This window comes from Podarcis vaucheri (assembly GCF_965113315.1).
Source record: "Podarcis vaucheri genome assembly, chromosome: 8".
NCBI classification, from domain to species: Eukaryota; Metazoa; Chordata; class Lepidosauria; order Squamata; family Lacertidae; genus Podarcis; species Podarcis vaucheri.
In genome coordinates this window covers 53,486,882-53,505,423 of record NC_138766.1, presented here as the reverse complement: position 1 = coordinate 53,505,423, position 18,542 = coordinate 53,486,882, and the positions used below count along the sequence as shown (strand labels likewise).

Here is an 18,542-nt window from a genome sequence, read left to right as displayed (position 1 = left end):
TTTAAAAACACAAACATTTCCCCTATTACAATATTATTTAAAGATGCTTGCAAAGCACTGGAAACAAAGTTAAAACTGGAGAGAAACTTAAAACTCTAAATAGGGAACAGAGCTGAAAGCTAACACTTTTTATGTTGCAAGTTGACAATCTATTTCAGCAGGAACAGAATATATCCATTTAGCTATCAAAACAATTGTTTTTTATTTGAAGCTCAGAGGAGCTGAGATTGTGTACATCTTTTGCATATTTTTGATGCAGAATTAAATAAACACAACTAGGCAGCCCTACGCATGTTTTACCAACAAGATTAATGTCCCTGCATTGCCTCCATTATATGCTGTTTTCCTTAACATTTCCTTTAAAAAAACAATTATTATACATAATTGACTAATACTGCTATATTACCAACAGCTGGTAGTCCAGAAGACGCTCGTCTTTGCCTTCGTCTCCTCCTTGTGGTTATATTTATTACAACATACAAAAGCTTACTTCCCCAGCTGGTGGCAAAATGCGGTTCGTTTGCTGTAGGAAGATAGCTGGGCTAGCTGCTGTGCACCTGGAATTGTAATTTGAAAGTGTCCAGGCTCTAATACGTGAATCAGGGGCGGCTAATGTTTTTTGGGCTGGGAATAATATTCACTCTTGACCCATTCCCTGGGGGCTGCATACCAGTTATGTGTGTGGCTACTTGCACACAGCATCCCCTTCAGATGACCCATGCACATCAGCTGAGGGGGGGTGTTGTCTCTGTGCTCATCAAATGATCTAATTCCGATGACCAGGGAGGAAGCGATTTGCAGGACACTTGCCCACTTCCCACAATGAGGGTGGTGGTGGTGATCTTTTGGGACCAGGTCAGGTTCCAAACTGGGGGTTAACCACCTGCTAGTATTGTACTGAACCTCTACATTTTGTCATTTCCAACTGTATTCCTTTTTTCATATAATTAACGGTTGCCATTTAAGCACATTGCTATTATTATGCTTGCTCACTGTCAGGAACCCGACAAGATGTGTCGTGTGTTTTTAAAGATACCATGCACCCAGGTTGTTGTCCATCTATATATGACCTCCTTCCACACTCATCATGGCTCTCAATATATATTTCAGCTTCTTTTTCTATAGAGTGAACATACAGGCAGGGACAGGTTCTACAACTACATGAAGAAATGCATGCCTGTAGAATATGGCCAGCATATGAATAGGGCTTCCTAAATAGGGTTCCTGTTTGTGTCAAGCCTTATTTAGATGCATGTTGCTGATGTACTTTAAAGTTCCTATGGCAGCAGGCAGAGGATGTACCAGCTTAATGCTTGCAAAGCTTTTCTTACTTAGGTACTATGAAAACTTCTTCCAGTGTTTATCTTGCAGCCATGGCACTCCAGCTAAAGGGAGATTTCAAAACTGGAATGATGATTAAATTTGTAGCCTATTTGTGCCTCTAAATTATGGTTTTGGTTAGTTATCTTTTGTTTTCTCTGAAAAATGATTAATATTAAATTATGTGCTGTACATGAGTTTTCTATTTTTAAAAAGCTATAAAGAGTATTTTTAAAAGGGTATGCAACTAGTAATATGCAACATATACAAATCAGTCCCACTAAACTTTTTTTGTTGATATAATGCTAATTTGCCTTTCTTGTTGAAGAAAGCCTCCACAGAATCAAAGAGCCTTCCATCAGCATTTGAGCCCCCAATGCCTTCAGCCCCTCATTAAGAAATGTCAACCAATGTTGTGAGGTGCTGAGAAACCAAGCTTTCAGACTACGGTTAGGGGCTGTTGCTTCATCGCAAGAGCTGCTGCTATATGCAAAGCAGAATAAACTTATGAAGCTTAGGTGTTGACAAGATGAAAAATGGAAGCAGAGGAGGAGCTCTAATCCATGTTTACCTTCTGTATATGTCTGGAAACGGAAACCATGTGTGAGTTTTTAAGTACTGATTAGCAAAAATCATGGCTTAGTATGATTTAATCTGAATTAAGCCTTACTGTTTTCTATATGAGAGACAGAGAATTATACACAAAGTATCAACTGACCAGGTTCAGCATAACAAAACTTTTCAAATTTTCGAAATGCACAATGAAGCAGAATAAGTCATCTGCATTTTATTACAAACAAAATTTTCACAAGCATTATCTAATATGCAGAAATAGTGCTATAGGAGACATTCATATGAATTTGAATTCAAAAATTGTAACAATAAGTTTTTATAGTTTGAGATTTTATGTATAGAGCTTACTCTTTAAAAGATGCTGAGAAAAAATGTGCTAAAATTAAGTGTGCTGAAAGAATTATCATTCCTTAATAAGCAAAATAGTAACAGTAATTTTCCATGCTGATAGTGATGAGCTCCTGGTCCAATTCCAGTCTAACAAGTATGAAGTAAGCATATTGTATTACAGCAAAGTTACACCAAGAAGTTAGTTTTACAGTTCCATTCCTGTAAAGTTAGGGTTTATTTAGAGAAGTCTAACAGTCTTCCCAGTCACAGTCAAGAAGTCGTCATCAGCCAATGCATGCAGTGCTTCTTCAAACATTTCTTTAGTGACAGCCTTAAAAGAAAAAAGTAAATACTGGCATTAACATACAAATACTATGTACAACAACCCAGACTGTAGGGATTGTATTATTTTTGCACACCTTGAAGCCATTATACTTCAACAATAAAATAAGAAATAAAATATTAAGTTCCAGTGTGCATCTAAAATCTATTAGTGGTTTTCAAATTGTGCTTGGGCATCCAAGAGTTTCTTGGGAGCTTATTAAGGGGCTCTCAGGGAGATGATGAGTAAAAGCAGGGAAACATGCTGGAAAGAAAGATTTTCTGTCTGAGCCCCATCTGCAACATGCAGCTGAAGGGGAAACACTGAAGATGCTTTTGCCACATCCTCAGTTCACGCATGGCAACTGTGAGGCCTAATTGCTCATCAATGCCATGCATGAACCAAGCATGCACCCTCAAATAGGCCACTACATTCTGCAACGTACTAGGGTTCTGTGGCAAATGAGCGAGATGATACTCCATGTTTTGGAACAATAGAGATTTTTCATTATTTTTAACAGTCAGTAACAAATCTAAATAAATGATTATGACAACAACAAAATGTGGGAAAGATCACCCCTTTGGGTGGTAGACAACCCTGAGGAAGAAAAATACAGTAGGCCAATGACCGTGGTTTAGTTTCAAGTACCTTTAGGATTACTGCAAATCCAGTCCAGTTTTGAGTCAGATCAGTAGGAAGATAATGAGGAAAATAAAAGGTGGGAGGGAAGATTGTGCATGTACGAAGTGCCATGTAACTAACTCTTTTAGAGGCTCAGGCTTAAGTGCAATAAGGCAGTGCTGCAATGACTAAAGAGCCTTCATGTTGTTCAGTCCTGAAACTTCATCAATACACTTCCCTGCCTAATCACAACAAACAAAATTATACCAAATGAACAACTCATGATACAGCGTAGGAAAACCCAGAGGAGGCATTCAGGGTGGGGAAGGAGACATTCCTTAGATATTTTGTACTTGTGAAAGTGAATGGAACAAACACAGCATGCAAGCCTTACAACAAACTTACTGTTTCAGATTGCGCACGAAGATCCTCAAAGAGCTGTTGATATCTTAGAGCTGGTGTTTTACCCTTAGACTGAATAACCTTCTTCAAAGCCTGAGCCAGTTCTTCTTTGCGTTTACGGGCAGTGGCACTCATCCCTTAAAAAAGAAACAAACAGAAAGAGTCACAATGTTTTCCCCACAATATAATAAATCATTTGAATGACCTCTTTAAAAGAAGTCTTCCAAGGCTACAAATCAGATCCCACCCCCACCCCATAGACTGTATCAGCAAGTTTCAGGCTGATCATGCTGCAGCATTATTCAAGCCAGAAATTAACAAGATTGATTCGTTTTTAGCTATAGACCTGTGGTGAGAATAGATATGTCCACAATTCCAGTCCTTGGATCCGTAGCGGACTGTTTCAGAGCTTCACGGTGAAGACGCTTTGCTTCTTCAACATCCACTGTCTCTACTTTCTTAGAAAATCGTACTTTAGCATGCGCTTCCGCCAGACGAATCAAAGATTCCAGCTGCCGAGGATATGCAGAAACCATTCCTCTACCACTTCCAATCTTCCTCATATCCACATATGCCTAGAGTGAAGAGAAAGTGAAAAGTACACTGTAAACATGTTTTCAAGGATTGTTAAATCTAAGAATGTTACTTAGGCAGACAGATATGTGCAGCCATCACTGAGGGCATTTTGAGAAGTGAACATTTTTTTAAAAAAACCCAACCACTATTTGGGTTAAATATTGGAACCTTTTTTTTATAAAAGTAGCTATACTTTTAGTTTTAACCGGTACTTACTTCAATGAGAGCTTGACTTGCTTCTTCGCTTAGTCTTGGGTTAATATAACTACGAGCATAAGCAATATAATCCCTTAAAACTGCCATATCCATGTGCTCTTCTTCCACCTGCTCTTCAGTTTGGTAGTATAAGGCAACCAAGTGATGAGCCAAACGTCTGTCATATGCTTCATCTCGAGGGTCCAGCATTAGGAAAATGAGATCAAACCTATGTATAATAACAATAACAATAACAACAACAACAACAATAATGCTGCTGCAACATGAACAACTGCTGCACCATTGGAACTGTTGCCTCACGGATATAATTAAGTTGTCCGAAACTGACACTGTTGTTAATAATCAGTCATAGATGGTGGTATATTCAGGCTCTAAGACAACTGCCATTTCTGGAAAGCAAACTATATGTTTTCTATTAAGTCTCTGGCCCACAATCTGTAAATTAATCGCATGGAACCCTGTTCATTCTGTGGACCAAGGGAAAAACCTCAGGTTGTCAGCTAACACTGGCAGCCTACATAGGCTTCCATGAATACATACACAAAGAGGCATCAGTGGATTTCAATGCCAATTCAATTTTAAAAAAAGTATTGCACTGCAGCACACAAAAAGCTTTAAATATTTATGAGGCAGTGAAAACGGTTCTGATATTTGTGTTCTAAAACCTGCACAATATGGAAGTTGGCAACTTCATGGTAAGTTTCCAGATAGGACTATTTCAGGCACAGCTATCACACAGCAATAAAATGTCTCAAGGGATACCTAGATAGCAGTGTATGGGGAAGCTGGATGTTTTCGATGGTTGTTTTCTTTGGATTCCACTGGGATTCTATTGGATTAGCAGCAGCCAGAATAGAGGTACGAGCATTCAGTTGGCAAATAATTCCAGCCTGTCAGGAAGTAAAGATTTGAAATTCATTTACAACTCTAGTAGTGGGAAAGCTGAGCATCCATTTACATGCAGGCTGTAATCATGAGTGCAAATATTAAACTGTGTTGTGAGATTCGATCCCTTTATGAGATTTTTTTTAAAGTGAGATTTTCTGAACCTCACTAAAACTGTTATAGCTCTCTCTCTGTGTGTGTGTGTGTGTGTGTGTGTGTGTGTGTGCGTGCATATGTGGTGCCATTTTGGCTACATAAACATAAGTGTTCACATATAAACATGAAATACAATAGTGCAAATGCCAATTATTATGTTTCCTGCTTGGCAGGGGGTTGGACTCGATGGCCCTTGTGGTCTCTTCCAACTCTATGATTCTATGATAAGGATTTATTTGGGGGAAAGTCTTTACCTTGGCAATTGACAATGTTTGTTGTTCCATGACTTCATGAAGCATCGACCTTGTACTTTCGTTCATTTTATCAAACTCATCAATACAGCAAATGCCATTGTCACTGAGGACCAAGGCTCCAGTCTGCAGAACCAGCTGTTTTGTTTCGGGATCCTTCATCACATAAGCCGTAAGGCCAACTGCACTGGAGCCTTTCCCAGATGTATATTGGCCTCTTGGAACCAGGTTATAGACATACTGAAGCAACTGGGACTTGCTGGTACCCGGATCTCCACAAAGGAGAATGTTGATCTCAGCACGAAAATTGCCTCGGCCGGTGTGGCTGAAATCTTTCCTTGATCCTCCAAACAGCTGAAGAAGAATGCCCTGCAAAAGGAGGATTTTGAATGATCACAGCTGCTTTTCGTAAAAAAGTGAAATTCAATTTGTGAATATACTGTATGCAGAGGCATGATTCAAGGACGACTCTCGAGGACCCAGGTACCCTTTAGGTAATTCCACTGCTATGTGGAAGCAGCATTTCTGTCCGTGTTAGAAACTGAGATGTGAAAGCTAGGAGCTAAATGGCACCTTAAACTTAGGTTATGGGCACAACAGAATGTCTAGGCATGCTTTTTAAAAATAACAAGAATGCAAAGCTGAAAATGAATGAAATGCAGCTAAAATATTATGTTCATTTTTCACATGGTCTTGTCCTTCCCCTGCCCACCCCCCATATATTCTAAACAGGGTCTCTGCTCCAGTCTTCAGAGAGTAGCTGGAAGTGGGGAGGCAGAAAAGAGTCCCCCTTTCCTTCCACTCTGCAGTTTTAATCTGATATCTCAGGCGCAGTACTGTGGCCAGAGCTTAGAAACTGCTTGCACTAATGAAATTCCCTGTCGCAAAAATGCAGCTAGAACAATGGGAGTTTTGAACACTGATTTCTGCGAGATGTTAGATACATGTCTACATGATGCAGCCACACAGGTGAACATGATGACATGGATCTCTTGCACAAAACTGACAAAGCTTCGCAGAAGCTCCCACAAAGCTGCAGACATACACACATGTGCAGAAGAACCAGTCCAGATTTTCAGACCTAGCAAACAAAAATCTTCTTTTTCCAATCAACACTGAAACACACTACAAATTGTAATTAACCTTCACAATGCAAGAAATCTTCTTGTTTTTAGTCAATTGCTCATTTCTGACCTGACAGCAAGATAGGCACAATAGTTAAGGGATTATTCAAAGTCTTACCCTGTTCTGCTTTAAAATTACAGTGTTCTACATTAGCTGCTTCAATTCATTTTTTATTTAGCCACCAATTAAATTTCAGCTACAGTGGGAAGTTTTCAATTGGCAGTTTAAAAAAGTAAGGATGTGTGCTTTATGGCAGGTGGGACAACATTACTATCTTTCTTTAGAAATTATGGGTTCTATCCAACTAAGTTATATGGAGTGTAGAAATTAATGAACTGAAATTAATGGGCGAAAGTTAGTCATATCCATTAGCTTAATCTTAGTAGAGAAAAAAGGTGATGTCTATATAATTAAAGTATTTGTTTGCATCTATTTTACATATACCCACTGTGTATTCTAAACGATGTGCTAAAATATACGGGCTTTAAGTACTTTATGAACTCAAAAGAAGAGCAATATTTTCAGAATAAATTACTTTTATGTATTAGTACGTATACTATATACCAAGATAGGTATGCAAACTTTGATGTATTTAGTCAGTGAGGCAAATGTGTAATTTTAAGTATTCCTTACCTTTTTAATATCTTCATGCTCATAAATACTTGGGGCAAGTGCAGAGGAAAGCCTGTCATAAATATCGGGTTTCCTCGAAAGCTCTTGAAGCATTGTTTCATGCTCCTCTGTAAACATTTTCTGTTCAGTTCCTTCTTCAATGCCATGCAAGCGTTTTGAATCAGTTTTGCAATAATGAATAACATCAATATGGGTCTTATAGACAGATCTCACACTGCTCATTCTTGGAATGACACGAACAGGAACTGCTCTGTAGATACCTGAACAAACATAAAGCCATTATTAGATCTCCCAGATTAAGAGGCAACATTCATCTCTTCCCCGTCTTCTCCAAGACACTAACCAGACAAGTTTAGATTTTGGCTTGGCTGTGCAGTCCTCGTTAAAAGTTACCCAGTGCTAGATCGTATCATTTAACCCTGAACACATGCAAGCCCAATGTAACTCATAACACCTGGTATGTAATTTACAGGACTTTAAAATTGAAAAGCTCAAGACAATATTTATATGTACATTAATGCCACTCTAGACTCCTTAGGGAGGAACACCAGAATATAAATGGAAATAACCACAACATTAATGTGGATAGCTTGACAAGCAGAGCCAATGCTGCACGTTCTTCCAACTATGCCTGTATCAATAGCTGTCACAAAAAAGTGTAGAAGCTGCTACAGTAAAAGAAAACAGGAAATTCCTCCATACATCCACAATTTCACTGCTTTCTCTCATCTTACTATTTTATCTATAGGAGCCAGTATTCTATACTAGGCTCATTTTTACTTAAAGACAAGAACTGATGCCGAAACATTTTTCGTACCTGTAACATTAACTCTGTCACCTGGCTGAACCTTATCCACTAGATCATTGTGAGCAAAGAGCACAATAGTATATGGTGTCTGACCAGCTGGCATGTCATCTGGAGACTCCTGCAGCTTGATCTGGTAAAAGAACAATCCTTAGTTAAAGTGCAACAATATTTTTAATCAAACTGACTGTCTGTTGGAAATACTAGACATAAACTTTCCTAACTATGTATTTGTTCAGGCAATTGATGAGACAAAAACCAGTAAACTATATTGTTTGTCGAAACTACATGTCTCTTTAGAGCAGGGGTCGGCAACCTAAGGCCCATGGGCCAGTAGTGGCCCACAGGGCTCGTCTATCCGGCCCATGGAGACCCCTGCTGCCCCCCGCTCTTACCGGCATGGCGCAGCGTGGTGACCGACGTCCGAGTTGATGGCGCCTGTGCACATGCGCACGGGCACTCCTCCGACCCGGATGTGTGCCAGAAATAGCGTGTGTGCATGTGTGGGACGGAGAAGCGCCCGTGAGCATGCATACACGCTATTTCAGGCGCACATCTGGGTCAGAGGAGCGCCGGAAATGGCGTGTGCACACACACACTCCTCCAACCCGTAAGAGAGAGTGTGTGCACAAGCTCCAGCCCATCCTCCAATGGACGGAGAATGGACCGGCCCATCGTTTGGTAAGCTTGCCAACCCCTGCTTTAGAGGATGTACCAGAGCAGACTGTCTAGTTGAGGCATGCAACTGTGCTTCCTTGGTCTGGGCAATTACCAACTGCCCAAAGGAACCTGTTGAATGGTAGACACAACTGTTTGCCCACCTGCCTTTCTGCTAGATTAAAAAGAACCAGAGCATCTCAGTCTTTCTCTCAGGACTCTTCTGGCAACACTGTATCTCCCCTCTAAGTAGGATGATGTGGTCCAGTTTCCCAAAGATTAGGGTAGTTAGGTTACAGGTGTGCCCTGCTCCAACATATTGAAACTAGTCTAATGGATTTTTGGGGTGCATTTGATGAGGTGTCCACAGGGGGTAAATTTAAAGCTATCGTACTCTTTGAGTCATATTAGTCTTTCCAAAAAGTGACTCCTATCTCACCCTCTGTACTATTTTGGTGGAGGCAACACTTGTATACACATCTGTCATTAAGTTGCCACAATATTCTTTGTGGTTTTTTCTGCTGCTCTTTTTTAACATTTAGGTTCATCTCTGTGAATCTGGAGAAACAAACAGAACAGTGCTAAGCCATTTCTCAAATGGAGAGCCAACCTTTGTTTCAGGTGTGGATATAGCTACATGTGACTTAATTAACATGTATCAACTCTCACAAGGAGTTGAAGCAAGGTGGCAGCAATTAGCCTTGAGAAATGAACCCAGAAACTGATAGCAGACAATTTTTTAAAAGCACGATCTGTAACAGCAATAGCAACATAACATACTGTAATACACTAGATTTATTAGGAATATCCATCCTGTAAAATTAACTTCTTATGTAACCATGCATTAATAGAAGGGGTTTAGTATGCATGCAGCCTGAGGAAGTGTGGTGGGAAACTGCAAAATTTCTAGTTGTCTAGTAATGAAAACCATAGGAACTATTTTAATATTTTTGCAAAATATACATGTAACCATTTATTGCAGAAAATTTAACACATCAGAACATTTCAACCTAATAATTTAATAAAAGAACATACCATCTGTTTATCTGAGAACATTGAGCGGTTGTGAACCAATGCCATACTATGTGTGGTGTTACAGTTCTTGCATGCTGATGGTTCGGCAATCCTACCGCGATCGATTTCTACTCTTGCTGTGAAAGCACACACTTGGCACTTGAAGAAAGCTTCTTGCATTTCTGGAATTAACTGGGAGCTCCTGATTACCATGCCATTTATAGTGATAAGCTGGTCAATGTCTAATATTAAAAGAGAAGAAGAAAAACCAAATCATGTTTTATCAATATACCGTATTTTTCGCTCCATAAGACGCACCTAATTTTTAGAGGGGGAATGCAAGGGGGGGGGGAATCTTTAAAGTGAGCGCCGAGCAGAGATTCCCTCCTGCATTCACTCCATAAGACGCACACACACATTTCCCCTTACTTTTTAGGAGGGAAAAAGTGTGTCTTATGGAGCAAAAAATACGGTAACTAAGAAATGCATAAATCATTAAAGAGCTATTAGCATAAAATGGCTACCTGGCATCACATAAATCAACAATTCTAAAGAGAAAAAATGTGTGATATGCATTATGGAATTACATGTTTACGTGAGGAGTGCAAGTTCTTCCATTTCAGTCATTTGCTACTAAATTTGGGAGGACTGAGATGCATTTACTAGTTCTTGATTTTTTTTCTGAAGCAGGCGGAGGTATTGACCAGTATAAGACCACACAATATTGGGACTCAGGTTTAGTGTGACTCAAAGATGACCATCCTTCTAGCATTTATTTGCCCAAGACCAAGCAGTTTATGTAACGGTTTGTCAGGTAACTTATTAAAGATGCTGTACCTAAAGCATCTTACCTTCTGGGTTCAGGCTCCTCATGCTTCTGGTTTTTACAGCATTATATGGTCTCACTTGAATTTGATGCTCCAATACTGAATCAGGGTAGCGGTCAAAGAAAATTTCGTTAGCAGCCATATCAAATGTTGGAATAACTTCCTGTACAAAGGAGGCAAATATAAACCGTAAGAATACATCAATACTTGCTTCCACACCTGCACAAAACATTATGAAAACAAAGGGTGGAATCTAACACAGCACTAAGGCAATTGTTCCAGGATTTCTGCTTGTGCAATGGAATTTTCTCCTCTCCTCCTGTGTGCCCCCTAAATCTGTCCTAGGGGTTTCACTAACCCTCTGGGGCAGATTTGTGGAGGTCATGAATAGGTGGAAGACAGTGAGTGAAGTCCTGTTGCGCAAGTATCCTTACACTGACAGAACTCATTAGCAGAATACAGCCCAGACTTTCTAAACCTATTGACTGCTAAATAACAACAGCACTGGCTTTACTAATGATTATAGTGTTTTAATGTCTGTTAAGAATAGAAACTTGTGTCCAAGGCCAGGGTCTTCTTTTTGCGCTGTGCCAAACTGTTGTCATTTTTAAAAAATGTAGATGCCTGAATCCAAAGAGCAAAACAATTAGCTCTACCTAGCCAAGAAAGCTTTGAATTTGTTTTTCAAACAGTAACACTTCATGTTGCATAGCTAATTTCTTTCAAAATAAGGGGAGTTACTTATTAGAATTGTGAACTGAGCAATTTTATATGACAGCAATATTCCAATTTCCTTAGATCATAATACCATTCTGCAGATCTGAAGTAACTAAATTAACTAATACAAAATTAGGCACACTAAACTTTAACTTTTGGCTCTCACAGTTCTTGAACTGAAGAGCCTATTGAAAACATTTGCCTTACCTGCGGATAGCACATCAGTTGTCTGTAAAGATTTTCATCGAATGTTTTCAGATGGTCGCAGTTTACATTCAGAAATGGCTCCCCAATCAAGCTTATCTGGAAGATATTTAGTCACACATTAATAAATAAGTATTTAAATCTAAAAATGCAAGCCAGATTTAAACAATACTGCCATAACATACCTCTTCCAGTCGCTGCAGATACAGAGGCTCATTGATGTCCAAGCCAATATTTTCCTCTTCTTTGGCTGTTGGATCAATAAAACGCTGAAGAAATCTCTGAATGTCAAAAGAACAAGACAAGAATATGATTTCAGTCTCCATCAGAACTGTGGCAGGCATAAATAAAATGCTATTAATTTTCACACACACGTTATTCCCCCATGAATGATATTGATTTTATGTTATCTCAATAGAGTATTACAATTTAACATAACTAGGTGGAAGAATTAGACAAATTGTCTCTTGAGGAAAAAAGATTTCCCCAATAACTTCCAGATATTATTATTATTCTTGCTCCAGACCTCATCATCTCACACCAAAGTAGAAACATTTAAAAACAAACAAATATATACAAGTGTGTAAACCACTGTCCACTCACCTGAAATTTTTCTTTGCATGAGGCCACATTGACATCTGTTCCCCATATCACTAGCTTTTGTCCAAGAGACTGTTCACTAGCCACTGCGTCTTCTGCTGTAGGCTAAGTACAAGAGTAACCTATCAATATTACATTCAAGGCCACAATCTATGCTTGGTTATCAGATAAAAAGTTCTACTGAATTCAATGAGTGAAACTTCCTTTGAGTAAATATACAGATGACTGAAACGTCACTTGCAAAATCTGAAATACCTACCACATCAGAATGCAGATCTACTTGCCTAGCCTTCCGGACAGAGCCAAGATCAGGCCTCTGTCGCACTGGAGTTCCTCGCACACCACTCCTTGGGGTTCCTTCTATTCTAGAACTGGGTGTGCCATAGGTAAGTGGTGAACTAATATCAAAGTCCATTGGAACTGTATCAAATAAAATGTGATTATTGTTTTAGAAATATAAATGTTAATGCATTTGTGACAGAAGCTTGCCCTTTTGTTTTCCCCAGCAGAAGACAGGTGTTTGCAGAATTATACAAAGTAGCTTTAAAACTAGTATACTGCAATGCCTGGCACATTTGCTCCCAAAGTGGATGAATCTCATCCAACTCAAAAGACTATTTGTTAAGTGTTAATAAAAAATTACTTGGGTAGCTTGAACATTGCTAGAAGCGGGAAGAAACACCTCAAGTGATCTCTTGGAATTAAGAGTAAAAATACTACAGGATAATTTTTGGGGAGATACTAAACTGCAATATTATTTCAAGTCTGTGAGGCATCAGATACCAAATGAAAAATTATCACAATCTGTCCACAGAGGCTTAATAATACTGTCATCTGAATCTACTCCAAGTCTGGTAACACATGGAAACTAAAATAGAAACACTAATTCAGTCGGGGCGAATGTTGTGACCTCCAGATACTTTGGACTCTACCTCCCATCAATGCTAGCCAGCATAGGCAATCACAGATGGGAGTTGTAGTCCACAACATCTGGAGGGCACCACATTGGGAACTTCTGCACTGGCTGATCAGCAGCATTGTAGACACTGTGTCTACAATTTACATACAATATTGATAAGATAAAAATGAGCAGTTTGATACTATTGCCAACTGCCCAGTCCAAAGTCAAAGATACCTGAATTTTGGAATTGTGGTGGACTGGAAAACAGAGCATCTTGAACATTTGGGCTTTGTGAGTCAATTGGTGGAGAAGTGGGCATTGGTTGTAAGTCTCCTGTAGAGTCTTCTGTGTGACGTCGTTGTGAAGGAGGAGACTGTACATCTTCAGAAAGAGCTGTAACAAAGCGAAAGTTTGAACTTTTGCCTATGCTGTTGTACGCCTCCCACTTTTCAAACTAATAAGCAACAGATTCCCTTTCCCCAGCCTCAAAACAAAAACAATGCACATGTTCAGATTCAATCTTGATTAGCTTCACTATCACAACAGGGTCTTGGATTAAGTCCTTGTTCAAACAGTCATTTGGCACCAGCTAGTGTCACACAGCTGCTCAAAACTGCACAAGGAAGTTAAGAAAAGATGGGTCACTGAACAACAGGCAGTTCCAGGCATTACAACATTTCAAGCAGCAAACACAGAAACATGCTTGGCAGGGGGTTGGACTCGATGGCCCTTGTGGTCTCTTCCAATTCTATGATTCTATGATTCTATGAAGATGTCACACAAGTGCATAGCAGTAGTGTGGAACCACTACTTTTAAATGTTTTGGACTATAATTCCCATCTTCCCCAACAACTGGCCAGGAGTCCAATTGGGAGATGGAGTACAACAATGCAGGAAGGGCCACAAAACTCCCAATCCCTATGTGCAGGTCTCTTAGAAACAAAAATAAAAAACAGCGTGCAGGCACCTGGGAGACCCGCATCAGTGCCTTATTCTTCTCTACGCAGAAGCTGGTTGCACTGGATTTAACAAGGCTTATTCCTAGGCAAGCGTATAATGTGCTGTCACCGGAATCTGCCTTCCCCAGACGAGCACCAGGTGTCTTACACAATCGTTGCGAGAAGCACCGGTGTAACTCGGGCTCCTTCCCCCCCTCCCCGTGCAGCATCCTAACCAAGAGCATGTGAAGCTGTCCTATGGAGCCCTTTGTAAGATCTAGGAAGAGAGGCGCGCACACGCAACCTCGAATAAATTACAACGCCGGGCAAACATTACTGGCTATTGTATTTTAGTGTTTTGTTGGAAGCCGCCCAGGGGAAACCCAGCCAGATGGGCGGGGTATAAATAATAAATTTATTATTATTATTATTATTATTATTATTATTATTATTATTATTATTATTATTATTATTATTACCACCAAAGGGAACCTGAAAAGTGCAGAAGCCCAGGGGCAGGCGCGGCGGCAAGGCGTCGAGTGACTTACGCGTAGCGGGATTGGCGCCGCCATCGGTTGGGGCAGTTCCACCTCTGCGGCGCTTACTGCCGCGGCGGCTCGGGGTGGACGCCGGTGAGGACATAGCTCAGCGCAATCCTCCTAAGGGCAGGAAGGGCGGCGGGACAAGGAGGCAGCAAAGCCCTGAGAGCGGCTGCTGGCAAACAGCGCGCGCAAGACGATGGCGACGGCGGCAGCTTCTCTGCGCGCGAGACACAACAGAGGGCAGAGAAGGAAGGAAATTCCGCGCCAAAAGGATCACGTGACCTCGAGTGTTCGCGGGCTTTCGCCGCCAATGGGAAGTGGGAAACTCCAACTCTCCACGGGGGGGGGAAGGGGTGAGCAAGTGCCGCTCCTTGTACGTTTTCGGCCGAGGGCTTGAACTGAGAGGTGCGGGTTATGATGGAGAAGGAGGAGAAGTTTGTCAAACTGACGTAGCTGACGAAAACTACAAGAGGCTTTCCAAACGCCTTTTTTTCTTCAACGTCGAGGCCCGTTCTAGAATGGTATCGCTTGACAGGCTTTCTCGGCCTTTCGGACGGGGATCTATGGCGAGAGGGGCGGGGGTTAACTCTGCGTTCCCCGGATTGGTGCTTGCGGGGCAAGCGGCACAACGCTGTTTAAAGGCCGGGAACGCCCTCTCCTCCCCCCCCGGTATCTTGGAGGCAATGATGGTTTCGCCCAACATTTGGCGGCCTCGTTCCTCCCCCCCCCGCACCTCCTCCAGCCAATCGCGTCGCCTTTTCTGCCCTACGAAAGAACTGGTTCCTGCCACGGAAGTTTCCTCTCTTTCCACCCCCTTCCCGTCGGAGGTGTTGGTTCTGCCCGCTCTCCTCCCTAGTCCCGGGTGAGGGAGAGGGAGGCCCGGCGGCGTCCTAGCGGCGCCTTCGTCCTGCTGACCGAGGCGGCTGAGCGGGCGCGCGGGCACCATGGCCGCCCTGTTCCCAGCCTCTGGCGGGGGGCTGCACGACTGCTTGCTCCAGCTGCACGGCGCCCTGCGGAGCCCGGACCCTGGGAACGCGGCGCTTCACGCCCACATCTTCATCCGCTCCTTGGCGGAGACCTGCGTGACCAGCAGCGGCGACAGCGTCCTGGGTGTGTAGCAGCCTGAGGCGCCGTGTGAGACTTTAACGGGTTTCATGTGAAATAAGCTTTCTTTCCCCTCGCGAGTTGCAGTTCCTGACCGGCGGAACTCCCTGCCACCTGAAGTATCAGTAACGGGACCCAACTAGCTGTTCAGTGAGGCTTTTTTTGTTAGTGCTTAAGTTGACAGCTGTGTTGCCTGGTACTGAATGCATAAATAAATTCCATTCGGTTTTATGGGTATTATTCCCATATAAGGTATGCATGAGTCTTGCTTCTCCTATGCATGTTTAGTGTGTTCAGTGAGGTTTGGCTCTATTCTAGTAAGTATGTTCAAGGTAGCTGTTCAGTCCTAAGCATCCTTACTGAGGAGCAACAGTATGTGTCTATTCAGAACAGAAGAACAGCCCTATTGGATTAGACTAAACACCTCTTTGGTCCAGCATTTTGTTTCACAGCAGCCAACCAGGTGCCTGTGAGAAGCCCACAATAGGACAGGAGTACAGTAAGGCCGCAACTTAGACGGGGGTTGATGTTCCAGGGATCCTGTTTAAAGCCAAAGTGAAACATAGCCAAAACACATCGGGTTTCGATGGTGGGTGGGATTGCCAAAGTCATTTTTCCTGGAACCCCGCTTCCCATACACCCACTTTTACTTATTTATTCATGCCTTGCATGTAAAATTGAATGCACACAAGTTAAATGTGTGTATGTTGCAGGCTAACTGTACAGTAGTCCTCACCTGCTGTTAGTACCCCTCCTCCAACACTGAACACAGTAGGATTTACTTGTAGGTAGGTATGCTAACAATTGTTGCAGAACTGAGATACAGACTCAATACTTTTCCAGCTCACACCCTTAGCCTCTACACTCCTGAGTCAAGTGAACTTCACTAATCTGTTATTTTACTACATGCACATTAAATTGTGAAGCCACTAAAAATTATACACACTGCAAAACAGATGTTTTGGAAGGTGTACGCTCTCTTTTCCCCTACAGTAGAGTATGTAAGAAAAAACATCACAAATTACTCTTTAATTTGAAATAATATTCACAATGCTGCTGCAAGTTTAAAAATCAGGTTTACTGAAATAAAAGGTCAGTGCTATATTTTATTGAGTCTGTCAGTTGTGTCTTGCTGTGTGAAATGCCTTACTTTATATCAAGGAAATAGCACTGTCCTTTCTTCAGAAACCTATACAAACAGAATAATACTTTGAGATATTTCTGATGTTGTCATTTCTTTGCAATGCATACATTATCAAGGATAGTGTGTGAATAAGGCTTGGGAGAAATGTATTTCCTTTAAATCTGTTTGACACCTCAAGCATTCCTTCTCTACAGGCAAGGATCAATTACTGCCTAATGTTCTTAGTGAGAAACATCATGAGTTGTGACCTACTGTGACTACAGTAGACACTTTGCAGATAAATTTCATATCCCTGTAGGTGGTCTACTTAGATGGGATTCTGTTGTCTCTTTCAATTCAGTGACATGTTGATGTGTGCAGAGATTCTACAACTAACCCCTTGAGCTAATTTGTACTTTGAGTAATTGGTATTTTGGTTGTCATTCCATGTTGACAGCTTGAGTACTACTTTTATTTTAATGATAACCCAGTTCAGTTCGCACCACATGTTGCATACAGGATGCGGGGGGTGGGGGTGGGGCGGCAAGATGGTGCTTGCCAGTCCTGATCTTCACATGTTTAAACAGCATTTCATGTCAAGGGGTTAATCGTATGTGTTGTAAGACCATATGTTTGGAAAGATATTAATTGCTTTGATTCATACTCTTTTCACCCATGTTCCCACAGCTTTGCAGATTTCACTGGTGTTTTCCAAAGAAGATGGACTGCTTGCATTTATCCATAAATCACTGAACAGTGAAGAAGTAAGTTGATAATCGTAGGCTGAAGCATCCTTTGATGTCTTAGTAATTATACTTTTATATATTTATTTTTATTTGCTTTATGTATTGCCTTCTCCAATAAGGTCTCTTACTGTGTCTTTTGCTGAAAACGCTTTCAATGTATTGTTTTCAGTTTCGAGAATGCAGAGAAGAAGCGTTAAAATTTCTTGTTGCCTTTTTGGAAAAGATTGGCCAAAAAGTTCACCCTTATGCACAAGATGTAAAGGTGGGTCAATTAATTAAAATTGCAAACAAAACTAGGTAGTTTAGACAGATAAAATAATGCAGCTAGTATAATAATACATGTAGTATTATGATCCATTATCAGGAATGAGAAACTAGCAATCCTTTGTATATTAAATGTTTGCATTAGACTGCTTCCTTTTCCACTGCAGCACCATCATGTTCAAAATGCATCTTTTTGTGTATTTTCGTTTCTTAGAAGATGCAACTGTTCTGAATTAGGAGTTTCACATCACCAAGGCAGGAGAAAGTGAAAATTATATTTTGGGCAATGTTATAAAGGAAGAGAAGGCACGAGACACTTGTTTTTCGTGTTCACTGTAACTTTCACATTCTAGCTACTCTTCTTTGGTGGATGTAAGAGCCTGGGACAGACACACTGGTCCATCTAGCTGTGTACAGTCTCTCAGATCTGAAGTCTTTCTCAGCCCTGAGCCCATTTGTAGTGCATCCAGATTCTATTGGGGAAGTTGTTCACTGGTGCGGCCTTTGACAAGAGTAAATAGAGGAAGACAGAATATTCTAATGTGGAGAATCCTTATTATGCAGAAAAATAGACTGAGTTTGCTTTACCTGGGCAGTTTGTTTATCCTTTTATGCTGTAAAATAGGGAACAAATGTTAAAACAGTGCAAGATCCTGCACTACAAATGCAGTACATCAACACTATTATATT

The 18,542-nt window shown here is 41.0% G+C and overlaps 2 protein-coding genes across 2 annotated transcripts in view; one reads left to right on the top strand and one right to left on the bottom strand.

The window, feature by feature from the left end:
* Positions 1-2,088: 2,088 nt before the first annotated feature.
* Positions 2,089-14,885, bottom strand: MCM4 (minichromosome maintenance complex component 4). Its single transcript, XM_082235181.1, has 16 exons — positions 14,622-14,885; positions 13,370-13,528; positions 12,494-12,654; positions 12,238-12,339; positions 11,820-11,915; positions 11,638-11,733; positions 10,738-10,876; positions 9,908-10,128; positions 8,228-8,348; positions 7,411-7,670; positions 5,656-6,021; positions 5,123-5,250; positions 4,361-4,568; positions 3,915-4,143; positions 3,572-3,705; positions 2,089-2,554 (listed from the first exon to the last, which is right to left on the bottom strand). The coding sequence occupies exons 1-16, from the start codon at positions 14,713-14,715 to the stop codon at positions 2,462-2,464; spliced, it is 2,607 nt and encodes an 868-aa protein (XP_082091307.1). The 5' UTR covers positions 14,716-14,885; the 3' UTR covers positions 2,089-2,461.
* Positions 14,886-15,438: 553 nt separating this feature from the next.
* PRKDC (protein kinase, DNA-activated, catalytic subunit) overlaps positions 15,439-18,542 on the top strand; it is an 86,928-nt gene continuing 83,824 nt past the window's right edge. Inside the window, exons 1-3 of the mRNA XM_082236085.1 lie at positions 15,439-15,725; positions 17,530-17,606; positions 17,758-17,850. Coding sequence (XP_082092211.1) covers positions 15,560-15,725; positions 17,530-17,606; positions 17,758-17,850 — 336 coding nt within the window. The 5' untranslated portion in view covers positions 15,439-15,559. The remainder of the gene's footprint in view (positions 15,726-17,529; positions 17,607-17,757; positions 17,851-18,542) is intronic.